The 18,645-nt window shown below is 36.9% G+C and overlaps 1 protein-coding gene across 6 annotated transcripts in view; it reads right to left on the bottom strand.

Moving 5' to 3' along the window:
• The window catches only part of LOC143222369 (semaphorin-2A-like), a 222,792-nt gene that overhangs the window by 32,747 nt on the left and 171,400 nt on the right, over window positions 1–18,645 (bottom strand). For all 6 annotated transcript variants that reach the window (XM_076448814.1, XM_076448816.1, XM_076448813.1 and 3 more), the window contains 2 exons: window positions 12,080–12,142; window positions 27–134 (listed from right to left, as the gene is read on the bottom strand). In XM_076448814.1, coding sequence (XP_076304929.1) covers window positions 27–134; window positions 12,080–12,142 — 171 coding nt within the window. The remainder of the gene's footprint in view (window positions 1–26; window positions 135–12,079; window positions 12,143–18,645) is intronic.

The following is an 18,645-nucleotide window of genomic DNA, read 5'->3' on the forward strand; positions in this document are numbered from 1 at the left end:
TGGAAAATGTATGAGGAAAAACTTACATGAACGACCCAGTCCATCGGGTTATGAGCGTTAGTTCCACATATATACAGCAACTTGCCCCCTTCCACAGGCTGAATCACCCTGATGTGGTTCCTACAGTCATAATGCTAAAATGGAAACAGGAAAGAAGGCACACTGAAATCCAGTTTCATTTACCCAAAGATGTGTGATGACCATGGTCACCTAACATCTTCAGTATATTATAACATCATTACACAACCCTGATATCGTTTTATAGCTAACTAGCTGATTACCCGTGGAACCACTGCATTAGATTCGCGCGTAAAGTGTTCATGACGTCATATATGTACCACGAGGATGGACAAAAATAAAGTTCTTCGTGACGGAAAATGGAGGCGAAACGGTAAAATTGTGACCGGTATTGCAAATCTACATGCACACCAGATAAACATTTCGTAAAGTTAAGATTGCACAACGCGTAATAAAATTGTTTTTGCCAATATCATATAAGCAAGAGTTCCATTATAGTATAACACGTGAAAATATCCTTGTGAAATTCATCTATATTTTACGTGATCCCTCAAAGGAGTTATCATTAAAGACAGTGTAATATTATTTTCACTTACAGTCTGATTGCAAGTGAACGCTAAAAAGGTTTTGTCTCAATAGCACAGCTCCCAATACACTTGTAGACAATACACACTGTATAATTTAATACCATTATTCGTTACATGTTAAATATCGTAATTGAGACGTTTGTACTGTTCACTAAAGAAAGGTTTTGTGTGATGTCATGAGCGCGTTGTTAAATTGGAATTTTCTTGTGAGTTTGGAAAACGATTCGTTTGGATGAAACCTATGTAAGGGTTGGATTCTGGAAGAAGCAGTTTGATTATTACTGAGTCAGTATATCAGTTAAGTTAAGAACTGTAAATTTTTAATCCGTTGTTTTAATGAAGAGACAACAGATAAGAAAAAGTAGCAAATAAATGGATTTTCTATTGAGACAATGTTCATTTGTAAGATCAGTAGGTCTATTGAGACTATATTCACTTGTAAGGTCAGTAGGTCTATTGTCTATTTTCTACTGAAACTATGTTTACTTGGAATGTCAGTAGGTCTATTTTCTATTTTCTATTAAGACTATGTTCACTTGTAAGGTCAGTAGGTCTATTGTCTCTTTTCTATTGAGACTATGTTCACTTGGAAGGTCAGTAGATCTATTGTAGTCAAGTGAAAGAACGTGCAAGTTGCAGAATCAGAAAGTCAAGAAATAAAACGTTGTTATAATCAAATGGGGGAGTGGCGTGGCCAGGTGGTTAGGGCACTTGACTCGCAATCTGAGGGTTGCAGGTTCGAATCCCCATCCCACCGACCAATGTTCGCCCTTTTGGCCGTGGGGCGTTATATTTTGACAGTGAATCCCACTATTGCCTTCCCTCTAGTTTTACATTGCTAGATTAGGGACGGCTAGCGCAGATAGCCCTCGTGTGCTTTGAGCGAAATTTAAAAAAAACAAACCAAACCTGTTCTTTTGCAGCCTTAAAGTTACAGTTTCAGAGGTTAATCAAAGCTTACACTCTCTAACAAGGACAACGAAAGACTTGAAAAACGAGTGCAATGCTACACATGGACTACTTGCTTATAGCCATACTTAATTGTGAACTAGAAGACTAGAAGGAGGAAAACATACAGCCTGTTTGTTTGTTTGTTTTTTGAATTTCGCGCAAAACTATACGAGGGCTATCTGCGCTAGCTGTCCTTAATTTTGCAGTGTAAGACTAGAGGGAAGACAGCTAGTCTTCACCACCCACCGCCAACTCTTGGGCCACTCTTTTACCAACGAATAGTGGAATAGACCGTTACATTATAACGCCACCACGACTGAAAGGACGAGTATGTTTGGTGTGAGGAGAATTCGAACCCGCGACCTTCAGATTATGAGTCGAGTGCCTTAGCCGCCTGACCATGTCGGGCCTCAGCCAATAGCACCCTCCACCATCTTTTGGAATATCGTCTGACTAATAAGTAGGATGTGGTCATCACATGAGTACCACACTCAGTTTGTTTTGAATTTTAGGTTGGTTATTTACTCGAACATCACGGACACCTTCCTGTTAACACTATTCTTTATATTTTCTAATATTTTATCAATTTCGAGGGCTATAAGTACTAGTAGTGCCTAATTTAGCAGCGTAAGACAAGGCAGCTAGTCATCACCACAGTTGGAGCGACCGTCACAATACAACGCCCCCATGGATGAAAGGACGAAGATGTTTGGTGTGACTGGTATTCGAACCCACAACTCTCAGATTACGAGCAAGCGCTCTAACCACCTGGCCATGTCGAGTCACACCCACAGTCATAAAATACGCATGGCATTTAGGCAGTAACGGGTCGCGAACCGTGAATTCATAGTGAAGGCACAATAATAAATCTATAAGGCCAGTTGAAATAAAAGCTTAAGACGTCTTAGTGAACATAAATGTTATTTTTGTTTTTACATCTAATCCACAAGTCCCAACATGATATGTATTTTTGCCCCAATTCTGCCTCCAGTCAACGCGTGGCGCCAACCAGCTCTCATGGTGCCTGTCGCCACAACATAAATCAGCTGTAAAAGCGTTTACCATCGCAATGCGGCATACCAAACCTCATGCTAAAATAGGCTTAGTGCATTAACCACAGTAATTTCCACATCAGTGAATACGCTTTTAATGTGATGTAATTAACTCTGATATAACCCATAAAAGAACTCAAATATAGTAAATAAACATTGAAATCTGGAAGTAAGAAAGTTCTAAGTGACAACCAGCTCAGAATAATGATTTTCTTGAGTCAGGAAAATACAGACACGTCAAGTATTTTGATATATGTGTATTTTTATCATATTTACTCTTTGATACATGATTAATGTACCGTCGGTTCTTTTAATAATTAATTGTTTGTTTGTTTTGAATTTCGCACAAAGCTACTCGAGGGCTATCTGTGCTAGCCGTCCCTAATTTAGCAGTGTAAGACTAGAAGGTTCTTTTGTTCTTTTGAATTAAGCACAAAGCTACACAATGGGCTATCTGTGCTCTGCCCACCACGAGTATCGAGACCCAGTTTTTAGCGTTGTATGTCCGCAGGCATACCGCTGAGCCATTGGGGGGCAAGACTAGAGGGAAGGCAGCTAGTTATCACCACCCACCGCTAAGTCTTGGGCTACTCTTTTACCAACGTGTGATTGACCGTCACCCTATAACGTCCTCACGGCTAAAAGGGCGAGCATGTTTGGCGCGACCGGGATGCGATCCCGCGACCCTCAGATTATGAGTCGCACCCCTTAACACCCTTGTCTATGCCGGGCCCTCAATAATTAATATTCTACCACATTCACACGGATATTGTTGTAAGTAATCGTGTTGGGCTGCGTATTGGAAGGTCCTAGATTTGATCTCACAATATGCTACTAATACACACACTGTACTTTCGGCTAAAGGAGACTATAAAAGTAATAGCCCAGTCGCCGCTATTTTTGCACAAAATTGAACAAGGACTATATATGCTAGTCGTTCATAATTTTGATGTGTTTGTTCAGTACAAAGCTACTCAAACTATCTGTGTTGAAAAAAGAAAAGAAAATAGCTTTCAAGGTGATAATTACGTATATTCACGTATGAGTGCAAGACAAACCGTTTTTAATTCATAGCGCAATAACCGATTAATAAGAAAGAGCATATTCGACTTGTTTTTACACCCAGAAACTGATCAACTGATGATAAAAACAACAACAAACAAACACGTTTTTAATTTTGTATGTATTTCCTTGGTTACTCGAAACCGACATAATTGTACAACATGTTTGACGTGTTAGGTCATAACTCTTTCTTAATGTTACGTGACATCTGAATTTTATTTTTGTTTGTTTCCTATAGCAAAGCCTCATCGGGCTATCTGTTGTGTCCATCGAGAGGAATAGAATTCCTGATTTTAGAGTTGTAAATCCGAAGACTTACCGTTCTTCCAGGGAGGGATTTGTTTGTTTGTTTTGTTATGCACAAAGTTACACAAAGGGCTATCTGTGCTCTGCTCACAACGGGTATCGAAACTCGCTTTCTAACAGTACAAGTCTGCAGACATACCAAATTGGGGCCGAAATTACTTATCCTAAAACATCTTCGTATGCTGTAACACTGATTTCTCTAACTATACATATAAATGCAAGTAATTAAAAACTTAACAAGTACATAGTTAAGCTTCTAATATTATCTACTCGACGCGACGCTGGTTTGTTTATTTCATAAATAACAATAGTTGTATTTAGAACTAACCAATCTAAGTCTTTTAAGCTGGCCGATCCAAGTGAGATATTATTGGGTTTACGGCCAGCAATGTATCATCAACAGCGAAAGTATCCAATTAACGAAACAATGTATTCTAATCTCCACACGTAGTGAATTAGCTATACTACGAATCAAAGTTGATTTTTAGTTTCGCTCTATGTAAATTACTTATTTTTAATTGGAAGTTATTATTATTTATTACAATTAATATTACTCGTATCGTGAAGCTTTTCTCCAGCTCTCAGTACAAACGATTTATAATAATTGTGCACGAACGTTTCTTGGTAGTCCTCTTTATTTTATCAGTTAAATTGATGTTCAAGAAACGTCACATAATTCAGTAACTGATTTCAAATACCGATGTACAGTTTTTGTTAACAAAGCGTAATCAACAATTGCTTATTTAATTAACGGAAAAACGCTTAATCTTAGAACTTTTATTAGGTGTAAAATATACATAAACACGTGAAATAATTAAAACTTAATGAAGGGAACTGGCATTAGAATCCGCTACTTTCATTAATTTTATGTACTAACTTGACGGCTACGGGAAAGGATTTAATTAGCTTAGTTAATGTCGCAGTCTTTTCAATTAACGACTACGATTTTCGAAAACTAAGAAATAAATAAAGGAAAGAAGAAACTGAATTAAAACTAAAATAATACAAATGAAAGAAACTTCGATAAACCAGTGACAAATAGTATGGTGGAAATGAAGCGTCAGGAGAGAATTCTGTTAGGTGCAAAGCTACACAGTGGGCTAACTGTGCTCTGCTCACTGAGAGTATTGAACCCCTGGTTTTAGTGTTGTAAGCCTCAAGACTTACAGCTGAGTCAATGGAGGAGAGCGGAAATACAAATGGAAAAACCAATGAACAAGAAAGTGTGTCTGTTGTTTCTTACAGCAAAGTCACGTCGGGCTATCTGCTGAGTCCACCGAGGGGAATCGAACCCCTGATTTCAGCATTGTAAGTTCGTAGACTTACCGCTGTACTAGCGGGGAACAAACAAGAAAGTCAGCCACAATTTCATAGTAGTGCTGAATGATTTTTTTGTTTTAAATTTCGCGCAAAGCTACACGAGGAATGTCTGCGCTACTCGTCCCTAATTTACCAGTGTGAGACTAGAGGGAAGGTAGTTAGGCCTCACTACCCATAGCCAACTCTTGAGCTAATCTTTTACCAACGAATAGTGGGATTGACCGTAAGGCTCTCATGGCTGGAAGGGCGAGCATGTTTGATGTGATTGGGATTCGAACTCGTGATCCACAGATTGAGAGTCGAGCTACCTAACCACCTGGCCATGCCGGATCCCAGCGTTGAAAGGAGGGTGGAACAAAAAAACAAAGACTATAAAGACTGAGGTACACGGCCACACACACATTTCTTTAAAAGACTATCTCTTATTGTCATATATCTTACTTCTCAGATTGTCCATAAGTGACAGACAGTGAAATGTTACTTTAACGACATGGACTTTCTTACAAACACACACACACGTAAATTAATGTGAACACATACATATAAATATTTTGAAATGACTAATGTTTAGCATGGTTTGTTGTAATTATATTTATATAAATTGTATTATTTTTAACCAACTGAGAGATACTCAAATAAAATATAACAAACATCCTCAGGCTATTGGCTGATCGGTGAAAATTAATGTTAAAGCGAGTTAACTTGGCCTTTTCTCTCGGGCCCATGCCTACGACCTATCAATACGTTCTACCACAGCAAATCAATCAACGAAGGCCACAGATGGTTTGGTTGGTTCTAACCTGTTTGTCTGATCGATCCCATGGACATAACGAACTCTGACAGCCCACAGCCGTCTTACAAGGTAAGAATTACCTTATCATTTACAGTTTCATTAGCAAGCGTAAGAGATGTGCTCGTGAAACACAATATTTAAAGAGTATGGAAGAACCGTCGTCCATTGAACTTCGACAAAGCGCTCGATTTTCGAGATCCACACACAGCAAAAACACCTGTCAAAATCGCCCTAAGACATTTTAGTTTCGACAAGGCACTGCCTTGTCGCACGTGACGAAAACCAGAGTTTCCGTCAAGCTACACAGATTTTTCCTAACAAATTCTGTGTCCACTAGCAGTCCACTTACAGAGCACTATGTTCACCTCTCTTTCTTATTTCATTTACGTTATTTCGAGCACACTTCAAAAGAAATGTAAACAAAGCCAGGACACAACATCGATACTCCATTACACAATGCATGAACCGTTAAGTTAATACGTGTTTCTTTAAGCAGCGAGTTCGACCACTAGAGTAAGTAATAACAACTCGAAATATTCAAGTATTAGCCGCCGTTCGGGCAGATATGATAACTAGGAGTGCAGTAAGTGGTTGCGTATCGTGTATCTCGTGCGGTTGAGTCTTCTAAGCCTTACAGGATTTGTCAGTTTTAAGTCCGAAGAACTAAATACAGAACGACAGTTATATAAATATCCACAGGTGGGCTCCTGTGAGGAGAAAACAAGGAGTAAGGAGAGAGAGAGAGAAAAAAAAAGACAACAAAGATGTTATTGGTGAAGGCTTGGTTTTCAAAACCAGCTAGTGTAAAAGGTGTGAAATACTTCCTATGTACTCCACAGGGGGAGTCTGTGAAAAGAATACAAACTGCTCCGAGGTGTGTTAAATATATGGGATGTGGCTTAGCCTGCTGACAAGTGCAGAGAACTTCAGAATCCATAGAATGATTTATTAAAACTGACTCCGTTTTCATACTAGAGACACCTTTAGGCCATATTCAACATTAAGTAGTATCCAATAGGTCTACTTCTGAGTATAATTAAGATAAACAAATAAAATATGGGAAAATTAATATAATATATATATATATATATATATAACACGTAAGTTAAAACCTTTTTAAACCTAATTTACATGTGTTGAAATATGTACTTCAATTTTTTTATAAAGTTTTAACTATTTTCTTTTACGTTTTCCCAGGAGTCAAATGAACATTTTTTTAAATTTATAAAACCTCATAAAATGTTTAAAATTGGAAAAAAAAAACATTAACGTAGTGGTGATGAACGTTGTTATTATGTTGTACAGTGGATAACGTAGTGGTGATGAACGTTGTTATTATGTTGTACAGTGGATAACGTAGTGGTGATGAACGTTGTTATTATGTAGTACAGTGGATAACGTAGTGGTGATGAACGTTGTTATTATGTAGTACAGTGGATAACGTAGTGGTGATGAACGTTGTTATAATGCTGTACAGTGGATAACGTAGTGGTGATGAACGTTATTATGTTGTACAGTGGATAACGTAGTGGTGATGAACGTTGTTATTATGTTGTACAGTGGATAACGTAGTGGTGATGAACGTTGTTATTATGTAGTACAGTGGATAACGTAGTGGTGATGAACGTTGTTATTATGTAGTACAGTGGATAACGTAGTGGTGATGAACGTTGTTATTATGCTGTACAGTGGATAACGTAGTGGTGATGAACGTTATTATGTAGTACAGTGGATAACGTAGTGGTGATGAACGTTGTTATTATGTTGTACAGTGGATAACGTAGTGGTGATGAACGTTGTTATTATGCTGTACAGTGGATAACGTAGTGGTGATGAACGTTGTTATTATGTTGTACAGTGGATAACGTAGTGGTGATGAACGTTGTTATTATGTTGTACAGTGGATAACGTAGTGGTGATGAACGTTGTTATTATGTTGTACAGTGGATAACGTAGTGGTGATGAACGTTGTTATTATGCTGTACAGTGGATAACGTAGTGGTGATGAACGTTGTTATTATGTTGTACAGTGGATAACGTAGTGGTGATGAACGTTGTTATTATGTTGTACAGTGGATAACGTAGTGGTGATGAACGTTGTTATTATGTTGTACAGTGGATAACGTAGTGGTGATGAACGTTGTTATTATGTTGTACAGTGGATAACGTAGTGGTGATGAACGTTGTTATTATGCTGTACAGTGGATAACGTAGTGGTGATGAACGTTGTTATTATGTAGTACAGTGGATAACGTAGTGGTGATGAACGTTGTTATTATGTTGTACAGTGGATAACGTAGTGGTGATGAACGTTGTTATTATGTTGTACAGTGGATAACGTAGTGGTGATGAACGTTATTATGTTGTACAGTGGATAACGTAGTAGTGATAACTAGATAACAGAATAGTGAACTTAATTCGTCATATATTTTACAGGTAGTAATAAACACGAAGTTTTAAGGTCAAAAGGTCATCAAGTCATCACGTCCAGTACTTTACTATAGCCAAACGAAGTGTGTAAAATAATTTAGCTGAGTTTATTCAACTTAAAATTTTGTAAGTTCAAAACGTCATTGAGACCATATCAGACACTTGACGTAACAAATTGCAGATAAAGGGACGGTCTCCACGTGCGTATAACACTTTGAAGGTTATGAGGTTAAGTACACAAGCTATTGTTACACGGTGAAAAGCGTGGATGAACGTCTTCGTGAAGTACATTTTAATTCTGTTTATAAAGCGTCTTCAGGTCTTCGTAAATCAAGAATCAAGCCACGATTTGACAAACAACACGCCAACGGAGAGTTAGGGTGGTTTTCGTTTGTTTGTTTTGAATTTCGCACAAAGCTACTCGAGGGCTATCTGCGCTAGCCGTCCATAATTTAGCAGTGTAAGACTAGAGGGAAGGCAGCTAGTCATCACCACCCACCGCCAACTCTTGGGCTACTCTTTTACTAACTAATAATGGGATATACCGTCACATTATAACGCTCCCACGGCTGAAAGGGCGAGCATGTTTGGTGTGACGGGGATTGAAACCCACGATCCTCGGACTAGGAGTTACACACACATTTATATGTGTACATACAACATGAAATTACTGCACCACAGTTAGCTGTGTTACACACGCACTTATACGTGTACATACAACATGAAATTACTGCACCACAGTTAGCTGTGTTACACACGCACATATGTGTACATACAACATCAAATTAGTGTACTACAGTCAGCTATGTTACACACGCATTTATATGTGTACATACAACATCAAATTACTATATTACAGTTAATTGTGTTACACACGCACTTATACGTGTACATACAACATGAAATTACTGCACCACAGTTAGCTGTGTTACACACGCACTTATACGTGTACATACAACATGAAATTACTGCACCACAGTTAGCTGTGTTACACACGCACATATGTGTACATACAACATCAAATTAGTGTACTACAGTCAGCTATGTTACACACGCATTTATATGTGTACATACAACATCAAATTACTATATTACAGTTAATTGTGTTACACACGCACTTATACGTGTACATACAACATGAAATTACTGCACCACAGTTAGCTGTGTTACACACGCACTTATACGTGTACATACAACATGAAATTACTGCACCACAGTTAGCTGTGTTACACACGCACATATGTGTACATACAACATCAAATTAGTGTACTAGAGTTAGCTATGTTACACACGCATTTATATGTGTACATACAACATCAAATTACTATATTACAGTTAATTGTGTTACACACGCATTTATATGTGTACATACAACATCAAATTACTGTACTACAGTTAGTTGTGTTACACACGCATTTATATATATAATCAAATTCTTGTTTACAGTTAACTATACTACACACAAATGTGTATATATTCCATATTCCTGTATGACAGTTAGCTATATTACACACACACATATTTATAATAATTCCAAATTATTGTTTACAGTTAGCTATATTACACACACATGTATATATATATTCCAAATTATTGTTTACAGTTAGCTATATTACACACACATGTATATATATTCCAAATTATTGTTTACAGCTAGCTATATTACATGCACTCACATATATATAATCAATTTTTTGTTTACAGTTACCTATATTACACACACATGTATATATATATATATTCCAAATTCTTGTATGAAAGTTAGCTATATTACACACACACATATGTAATAATTCCAAATTATTGTATTACAGTTAGCTACATTACACACACATATATAAAAATATTCCAAATTCTTGTTTACAGTTAGCTATATTACACACAAATGTGTATATATTCCAAATTATTGTTTACAGTTAGCTATATTACACACACATGTATATATATTCCAAATTATTGTTTACAGTTAGCTATATTACACACACATGTATATATATTCCAAATTATTGTTTACAGTTAGCTATATTACATGCACTCACATATATATAATCAATTTTTTGTTTACAGTTACCTATATTACACACACATGTATATATATATATATTCCAAATTCTTGTATGAAAGTTAGCTATATTACACACACACATATGTAATAATTCCAAATTATTGTATTACAGTTAGCTACATTACACACACACATATAAAAATATTCCAAATTCTTGTTTACGGTTAGCTATATTAGCTATATTCTTTTTTACAGTTAGCTTCCTAAAAAAGACAATCCAAAAATACAAAAAAACCAGTTAAGCCATTCCCTTACCCTTCTTCATCCAAGTCATCAGTTAACTTCTGTAGCCATGACTTTGTGGTTGAAAAGTCAATATAAGTATAATAAAAGTTTGTGAATTTTTATACCTCTTTGCATACAAGCCATCATTTAACTTCTATGAGATTGACTTTGTGATTAGCTGATTATCCGTGGCGCCAGTGCATTAGAAGTGCGTGTGACGTATTAATGACGTCACATCTGCACCCTAAGAATAGAGAAAAGTAAAGTTTTCCGTGACGGGAAACGGAGGAGAAACGGAAAAATCGTGACCCCTATTGCAAATCTATATGCACTCAGGATAAAGATTTCGCTAAGTCGGGAGAGTGCACACTGCGTAATGAAATCTTTTTCCAATATCATATAAGTAAGAGTTCCATTATAATATGCTACATAAGTTTGCGTATTTTTACATCCTTTTTCATACAAGCCATCAATTAACATCTGTGACATTAACTTTGTGACTCAAAAATATTCTGCTTATATTGTGTGGAAATGATTATTTATGGGCCACGTTTCACAAAGTTTCAGTTATTTTGAGATGTAGTAGAAACGGTGTTTCAATTCTTCTGTAACTAAGATTTAATTTTCTTACACCTATTGGCAGAAACCATAATTTTAAAATGTTCTCGGTTTCATTGAGAATTGATATTTGAGTGATATAGTCAATTATCCTACATTTTGTGGCCCCCGCCCTCAACAGTGGCCTTAGTAACGTGCTTTTACGTTCCAAAACTCAACCCTTCCTCCACAGACATGTAGCCTTCAGAGATGCAGCGCCTTCGTTTCTAGAAATGTTGGTAGCAGAATTTCGTCCTGGTTGTTACACGTTGTTGTTACACAAAACTCTCATTCACTGGTCATAAATTGCTGCATAACACAGATGCTCGAAGCTTACCTTCAATCTATTTCCGAACTATCGTTCGTGTGAAGGCAAACGTTTTAACAGGAGGTCTGGAGTGGCGTCACATTCCCGTGTACAAAAATACGGCCACAGTCACACAAATCAATTTTAAAATAAAATTTCCACTAGTCTACGTAGTATATTTTGTAAGTGGACTAATTTTTTGTGCGCATGTCTACTTCAAAGTGTGATTCTGTGTATGGGTGGGAAGAAAAGTAGAAACAAATATTTCTCAACAGAGACTAATAGAAATTTTCTTAACTCTACGACACACGCTTGTCAACCAAGAATGGTGTATCAGTTTTACGTAAAAATTAACGATTCACTCACCTCCGACTTGCCTTTGGAAACACAGTTTGCAATGTTGGATGGTTCTAAAGTCAGAGCGTCCATCTGAAAGAAAACAAAATACATAAATACTCTGGTTTGTTATCCTGATACGTAAATTTGTATGATAAATAATACAGAGATACAGACGTATAGCACTTAAATCAGTCGTAACACTTTCGTGAACATTGCATCATTTTAATTGTAGAACACACGGAAGGGACACGTTTTGGCTATGTCCCTGAAGAAGGGACTTACTCTTACCATCTAACATATTATGAATTAAGGAGTTATATCCCTGTAGTGAGTAAACATTTCTCTAAACAAATGTCCAGAACCGTGATGCCTTTGTAATATAAATATTCAGAGTTGAGATATATTTTTAAACAAATATTTACAGCCACATTTCTGTAAACAAACACTCATTCGTATGATATCACTGTAATACGAACGTTTACAATTATGATATCCTTGTAATATTAATGTTTCCAGCCTTGATATTCCTGTTAATAAGTGTTCACAGCCGTGATATATCCATAATATGAACGCTCACAGCCATAATATTACTGTGAACAAACACACCAACAGAATATGTTTCACACATGAACTGCCTGTCATATTTTGCACGTGAAACAGTTTTATTAAGACAGCGTGTACTTCTATCACCAGAACGTCTAATTTAAATAAAACTATACCGTTTTCTCCTAATTGGCTCTGACCGGACATTGCAAACGACAGTTGCACGACCACGGTTAACAAACAGTACTACGTACGAACAATGGAGGCTTTTCTGCCTTGACGTAATCTGTGATGTTGTTTTAACACCTGAAAAGATTTGTTCGTTACAGCGGATATAATTAGGAAGGTAATTTATATTTTTGGACTGTGGTAAAAATGAGATTAGAACATGATACAACTATTAGCTGGATCATGAAAGGGACCACAAGTCACGGTTTTGTTAGCAATGTAAGCCTTATTAGCATTAACCAAGACTACTTTATGACAACGCATACTAATAAGTATAACCGGAAGACAGAGTTGATTTTTTTCTCGTTCTTTGTTTGTTTGAAATTTCGCGTAACGCTGTTCGAGAGCTATTTGCTCTAGCCGTCTCTAATTTAGCAGTGTAAGACTAGAGGGAAGGCAGCTAGTCATCACCATCCACCGCCAACTCTTGGGCTACTCTTTTAACCAGCGATTAATGGAATTAAGCGTCACATTATAACGCCCCCACGGCTGAAAGGGCGAGCATGTTTGGTGCGATGGGGATTCGAACCCGCGACCCTCGGACTACGAGTCGAACCGTCTTAACCCACCTGGCCATGCCGGGCCTTTATAGCTGAACAAATGTTGTTGAAAATAACTTCGTTATTTGCTGTCACGACACCCAACTTTTCAGTGGTCGAAATTTTTGACCTAATGAGGATTTCGTTTGGCAACGAATGGTGTCAAATTTACGTTTCGTAGTTCACACTAATGGTGGTTCAGGACTGGAGAAAAATTGTCGCTAATGGGGTATAGAAGATGGGTTAACTTGATTTTTTAAACAAACCACGAAAACATGTAGAATAATATGCTTGAAAAAAAACATATTTTACTTTCATATCTGTTTGTAGATAAACACAAAGTTACGCAATGGGCTATCTGTGCTCTGCCCACCTCGAGTATCGAAACATGGACTCTGGCGTTGTAAGTGCACAGACGTACTTTTTCTGCTTATAACTAAAAAATTCAAACTACTGTGTACAGATAACCATTGTGTAGCTTTACACGAAAATCTGAAAGAAACAAAAAACAAAGGCTATTTTTTTTTTCTGAAGCGTCTGTTTACGAGGTACTACAATTATACGAAAGAATCACTTCGAGTACTTTTACATCTTTAAAGAAAAGCGAAACCTGGTTCATTTTATTCTTTTAGTGACAAGTTCAAGATAGACACGAAGCCCTGTGTCGCGATTTTTAGAAAGCAATAGTTGTAGACAGCAGTTCGGTTCCTACCCAAGTAAAGTAACTTTTTTTTTTTTCCTTTGGAAAGCGAACAACAACAACAACAAAATGAATCACTTCTACTGTTGTCATTAGAAAGCTCTTCACTGAGTTGAATCGATATCAAATGTTGAACCTCCTGGGGTGTTTGGTTACATGCGGACACTTAAGCACACTTTGGTAAAAAAAATGAAAAATTATTCCTTCGTTTGGGACTTAAGAAAAAAACGTTCTTACATGTAGTTTTGAATACTCTTATTCAAAGTTGAGTTCGGCCTTTCAGGAACTTTATAAAAAAATACAAGAAGCTAGGGATTGTGTGTGTCCCTCAAGTCTCTTATATCATATCCTCTCAGTAATATTAATGACGCTTTTCTTGGTCACCAGTTGAAAGATACCGGGAATTTTTTCTTCTTAATTCGTTAAAAATGATTAATAGAGCTTTTGTTTGTTTGTTGGCTTTACACCAACACACACAACACCCCGTTTAACAAAAGCAGAATCTAGAGCCTATGGAATTTCCCACGCGGCTCGATACCTGGTTCAACAAACTAACAACCCACAAATAAAAGGTGGTATTTGCTTTGCTCCGTCTTCAAACTTAGTCGGCTGTCACCAAAGAGGACTTTCCGCCAAGCTGGAGATAAATCTACCCCCAGGAATGTCTTAGACACGGAAAACACATTATCTTGGCGACAGAAACTTGCCTAAAGACCTGCCAGAGGGAGCTTTTATAAGATAGACCCCAATCTTTGTAGAGGTTTGGGGTTGTTATCCACGGTTGTATCTCTGTCTTGACAAGTTTTTCTTGCAGTAGTTATGTCATTCCTTATACTCTGATCACGTGAAACGCCCTTTATACTGAGACTAATTGGAAGTTTGATGCAAAGAAATGATGGCATCTTAGAGATGCTGTCTTTGAAACAGATTCTTATGTTACTTTCACCCATCTCAGAGATAATGTTACTTTTGTGGTCTCCCAGAGAATGAAAGGTATGTTATTCACAATTCTGGATTACCAAAAGAGTAGTAATCCTTTCTCTAGGGTACAAATAGGTTGACACCTGCCCCCCCCCATAAGTACGACTGTATGAATTCCATAAGATATTTTTATATTCGTGAGTTTATCATAATGTCCTGCTCAAACATTACCAAGTCCTTTCTGTAAGTTCTAAAAACAAGGAGAGAGAGTAAAGACCTAGCCTGGCCGAGCACGTGCCCGGCTAATACCTGAGGAAACAACGAAAATTCTGCACCTGTAAAGAAACGAAAATGCAACGAACTAGTTGGCTTCATTCTTGCTGCGGTAGGGGTGATGCGAATTTTGAAGGAGGAGTAAATAATCAATGATCTGATTGAATCACTTGCTCATACGTGATTAACTTTCTAATATTAAATGCTTCGGATTATGCAGAAGGGTTAACCTAACTGGTTGTTTATAAAATAATTTTGTTTTGATGCGATAACATAAAAAAACAATCTTAGAAGATTATATCTTTCTTTGGCCACTGTCTAGAGTTCGGTATACGCACATACAAGTGGACCAGACCACAATGTGAGAGTGCCCTGGTGATGCTTAGACAACATTATAAAACCTCCTGTACATCATTGATGGATAATATCTTCAGATTAGACTTTTATTTTCCTAGGTAAAAAGAAAGAGATAAAATTATCATACTGAAAAAAAACACAACGTGTTCTGTCATATATTGTAAAAATTAACTGTTCAAAAACTGACTACTGACCAAGAACCAAAACTTAAATTATTTGTTTGTTTGTTTTTTAATTTCGTGCAAAGACTAGAGGGAAGGCAGCTAGTCATCACCACCCATCCCCATCTCTTGGGCTTCTCTTTTACCAACGAATAGTGGGATTGACTGAAACATATTAACGCCCCCATGGCTGAAAGGGAGAGCATGTTTGGTGTGACGAGGATTCGAACCCGAGACTATCCAATTACGAGTCGATCGCCTTAACCACCTGGCCATGCCGGGCTCTTAAATTAATTAGATAACGGATGAAAAAAATAAAAATAAAAGATAGACAACTGAGCACTCTTCATTCTTCTACTGATAAAAGATAGACAACTGAGCACTCTTCATTCTTCTACTGATAAAAGATAGACAACTGGGCACTCTTCATTCTTCTACTGAAACGTCATAGAAAATAATCAGTAAGATGACCAGTCTAGTCTTGTCCTACATTCTGAACTTTACAGGGATTCAAGTGGTAGTTTAGATGACCAAACCTTCGACTGCCGCTGAACTGAATAAAAACTGCAGTGGTCAACGAAATGACCATTTTTCCGATTAGTATATTGTTTTAACTCTGAAATTAATAAAAATATTATCCATCGATGTGTTTTGTTGTTGTTCATGTTTTAAATTAAGCACAAAGCTACTTAATGGGCTATCTGTGCTCTGCCCACCACGGGTATCGAAACCCGATTTTTAGCGTTGTAAGTCCGCAGACATACCGCATCTTCAGTACGTCATGTATTCCCCAATATAATTCCACAGGATTTTAATCAGTGGAGACAGCGACAAAATCAAAATAACTTCAGATAATGAAATCGGTGATTTTATTGGGTTGAGGAATAATTCGTGAGCGTTTTTTCAAGTTAACAAAATATATTCATAAATAAAACGCTTTCGCAAAATATTTCATGTCATTTGGTAGATAATTTTTTGCTCTAATAGATGGTGTGTTTGCTTTCATTTTCAGCTCATTAAATGGAATGTCAAGTGGACAAAATCGAGCATTTTCGACACCATCTGCTTTTCGCATTTAATTTCTTGCAATTTCGTTTAAAACAATGCATACTATACACCTAGGTATTACATGAAATAAAGTATCATAATAAATGTTTTGGGTGTAATGTGTTCATGCATTGAAGTATTGTATAGTCTTGCATGTAATGCTTGAATGAATTTATTTAACAACGCTCACGAATTATTCCTCAACCTAATAAAAAGGTTAAATATAAAAAAAACTAAGCATATGGTAAAGTGTGAACCTTCTGATGTGAAATTCCAATGTCTTTATTAAAATCAAGTGGAAATGACTCTTGCTTGTTGTCACTGGAATGAATGTTGAACAAGACAACCCAGACACGAAGATTTCTAAAGTGGCTCCCCCACACATAGAACAGTTGAGTTTAACTTCAAAATATTAAGCTTTAATGTATAATTTCGTTATTTTTTCATTTAGGGTATCAACAGTGACGGTCGTGTCCTTCATTATAAAGTTGGTTATTTCGAAAAAAAAAAAAAAAATTCTTAAAACGTGAATGGCGTACGTTAATCTAATATTATACAGTGGATAAAATCTAAAAAGAGGAAACCCTTAATAGCAGCGGCAATTTAAATTCTTTTAGGTGGGATTAGAGTACATTAATCTTTGAGACCTTTCTCCCTACTGTTTTATTAGCTATACGTTTGAACGCCAGCAATACCAACCATGGGGCACGCGCATACCCGATTCGATTTTATTACTCATCAGAATCGTTAGAAGCCCACCCTGAAATTGAACTTATTTTGGGTAGGATTAGAGTAAATTAATATGTGAGTAATTGGGCGTGGTCAGATACATCACACGAAAGGACTGACCTTCCTAGTTCAAAACTGTAATTAGATCTCAAATCGGTCACGAAATGACGGTGATACAAACTAAGAGCCGTTCTACGAGTTGTGTTATGCCGCGGCATAGAAGTAGGGCAAAAAGGGAAACTGTTGGTGGGGGTGTTGGTTTTTAATTATTCAAGGGCTTTCTGCCTGATAGCCTCTATCGACTACATACTTTTGGGCTACTAATGTCTGACCGAACAATGAGATTTGACTGTTATCCTTATAACACACTGGATTGTGAATGGAAATGGCCAAGGTTCGAGCCAGCGATATGATACTGAACATTTCGGCATTATCTACGCTATAATGAGTAAAAAGTTACCGTATAGGCGGCGGGTGCTAATTGCTAGTTATCTTTCCTTTGAACAGCAGTTATAAATATAAAATGGTTCGATCTGAACCTTTGGGGTTTCTGAATTGACCGTTAAATCCGAGTTTTCGTTCTGATTTAAAATAATAAATAGTTTATCTTCAAAGAAGCGTATTTATTTTAATACCTTCTCCCACTAGTTAAATGGTACGTCTGAAGGCTTATAACAGTACAATTCGGGTTTCGATACCTGTTGTGGGCACAGCACAGATGGCCTATCGATAGAGAAAAAACTTTAAAACCCTTTCTGGTGTTATAAACAAACAAAATATACACGTGGTTTAGACATAATTTGTTCAAAACTAGATACTAAACATGATCACATGACGATCGATTAACTTCTCCAAGATCATCTCTCTTTTGTGGATTTTACTAAAATAGCGTCACGTAACGTTCACCTTTAACCTTTATATCTACAACAACGTCTAAGACGAAGAAGCAATTGATTATTATACTTGATATCATACCCCAAAAAAGGATAGTTAAATAATATAAGGTGAAATAACTATGTAAAATATTAAATCGATAAATGCACACACACACACACATATCTCGAGAGACACGCACTGGTGCATAAAGAACTCTCT

This window comes from Tachypleus tridentatus, chromosome 8, assembly GCF_004210375.1.
Source record: "Tachypleus tridentatus isolate NWPU-2018 chromosome 8, ASM421037v1, whole genome shotgun sequence".
Lineage (NCBI taxonomy): Eukaryota > Metazoa > Arthropoda > Merostomata > Xiphosura > Limulidae > Tachypleus > Tachypleus tridentatus.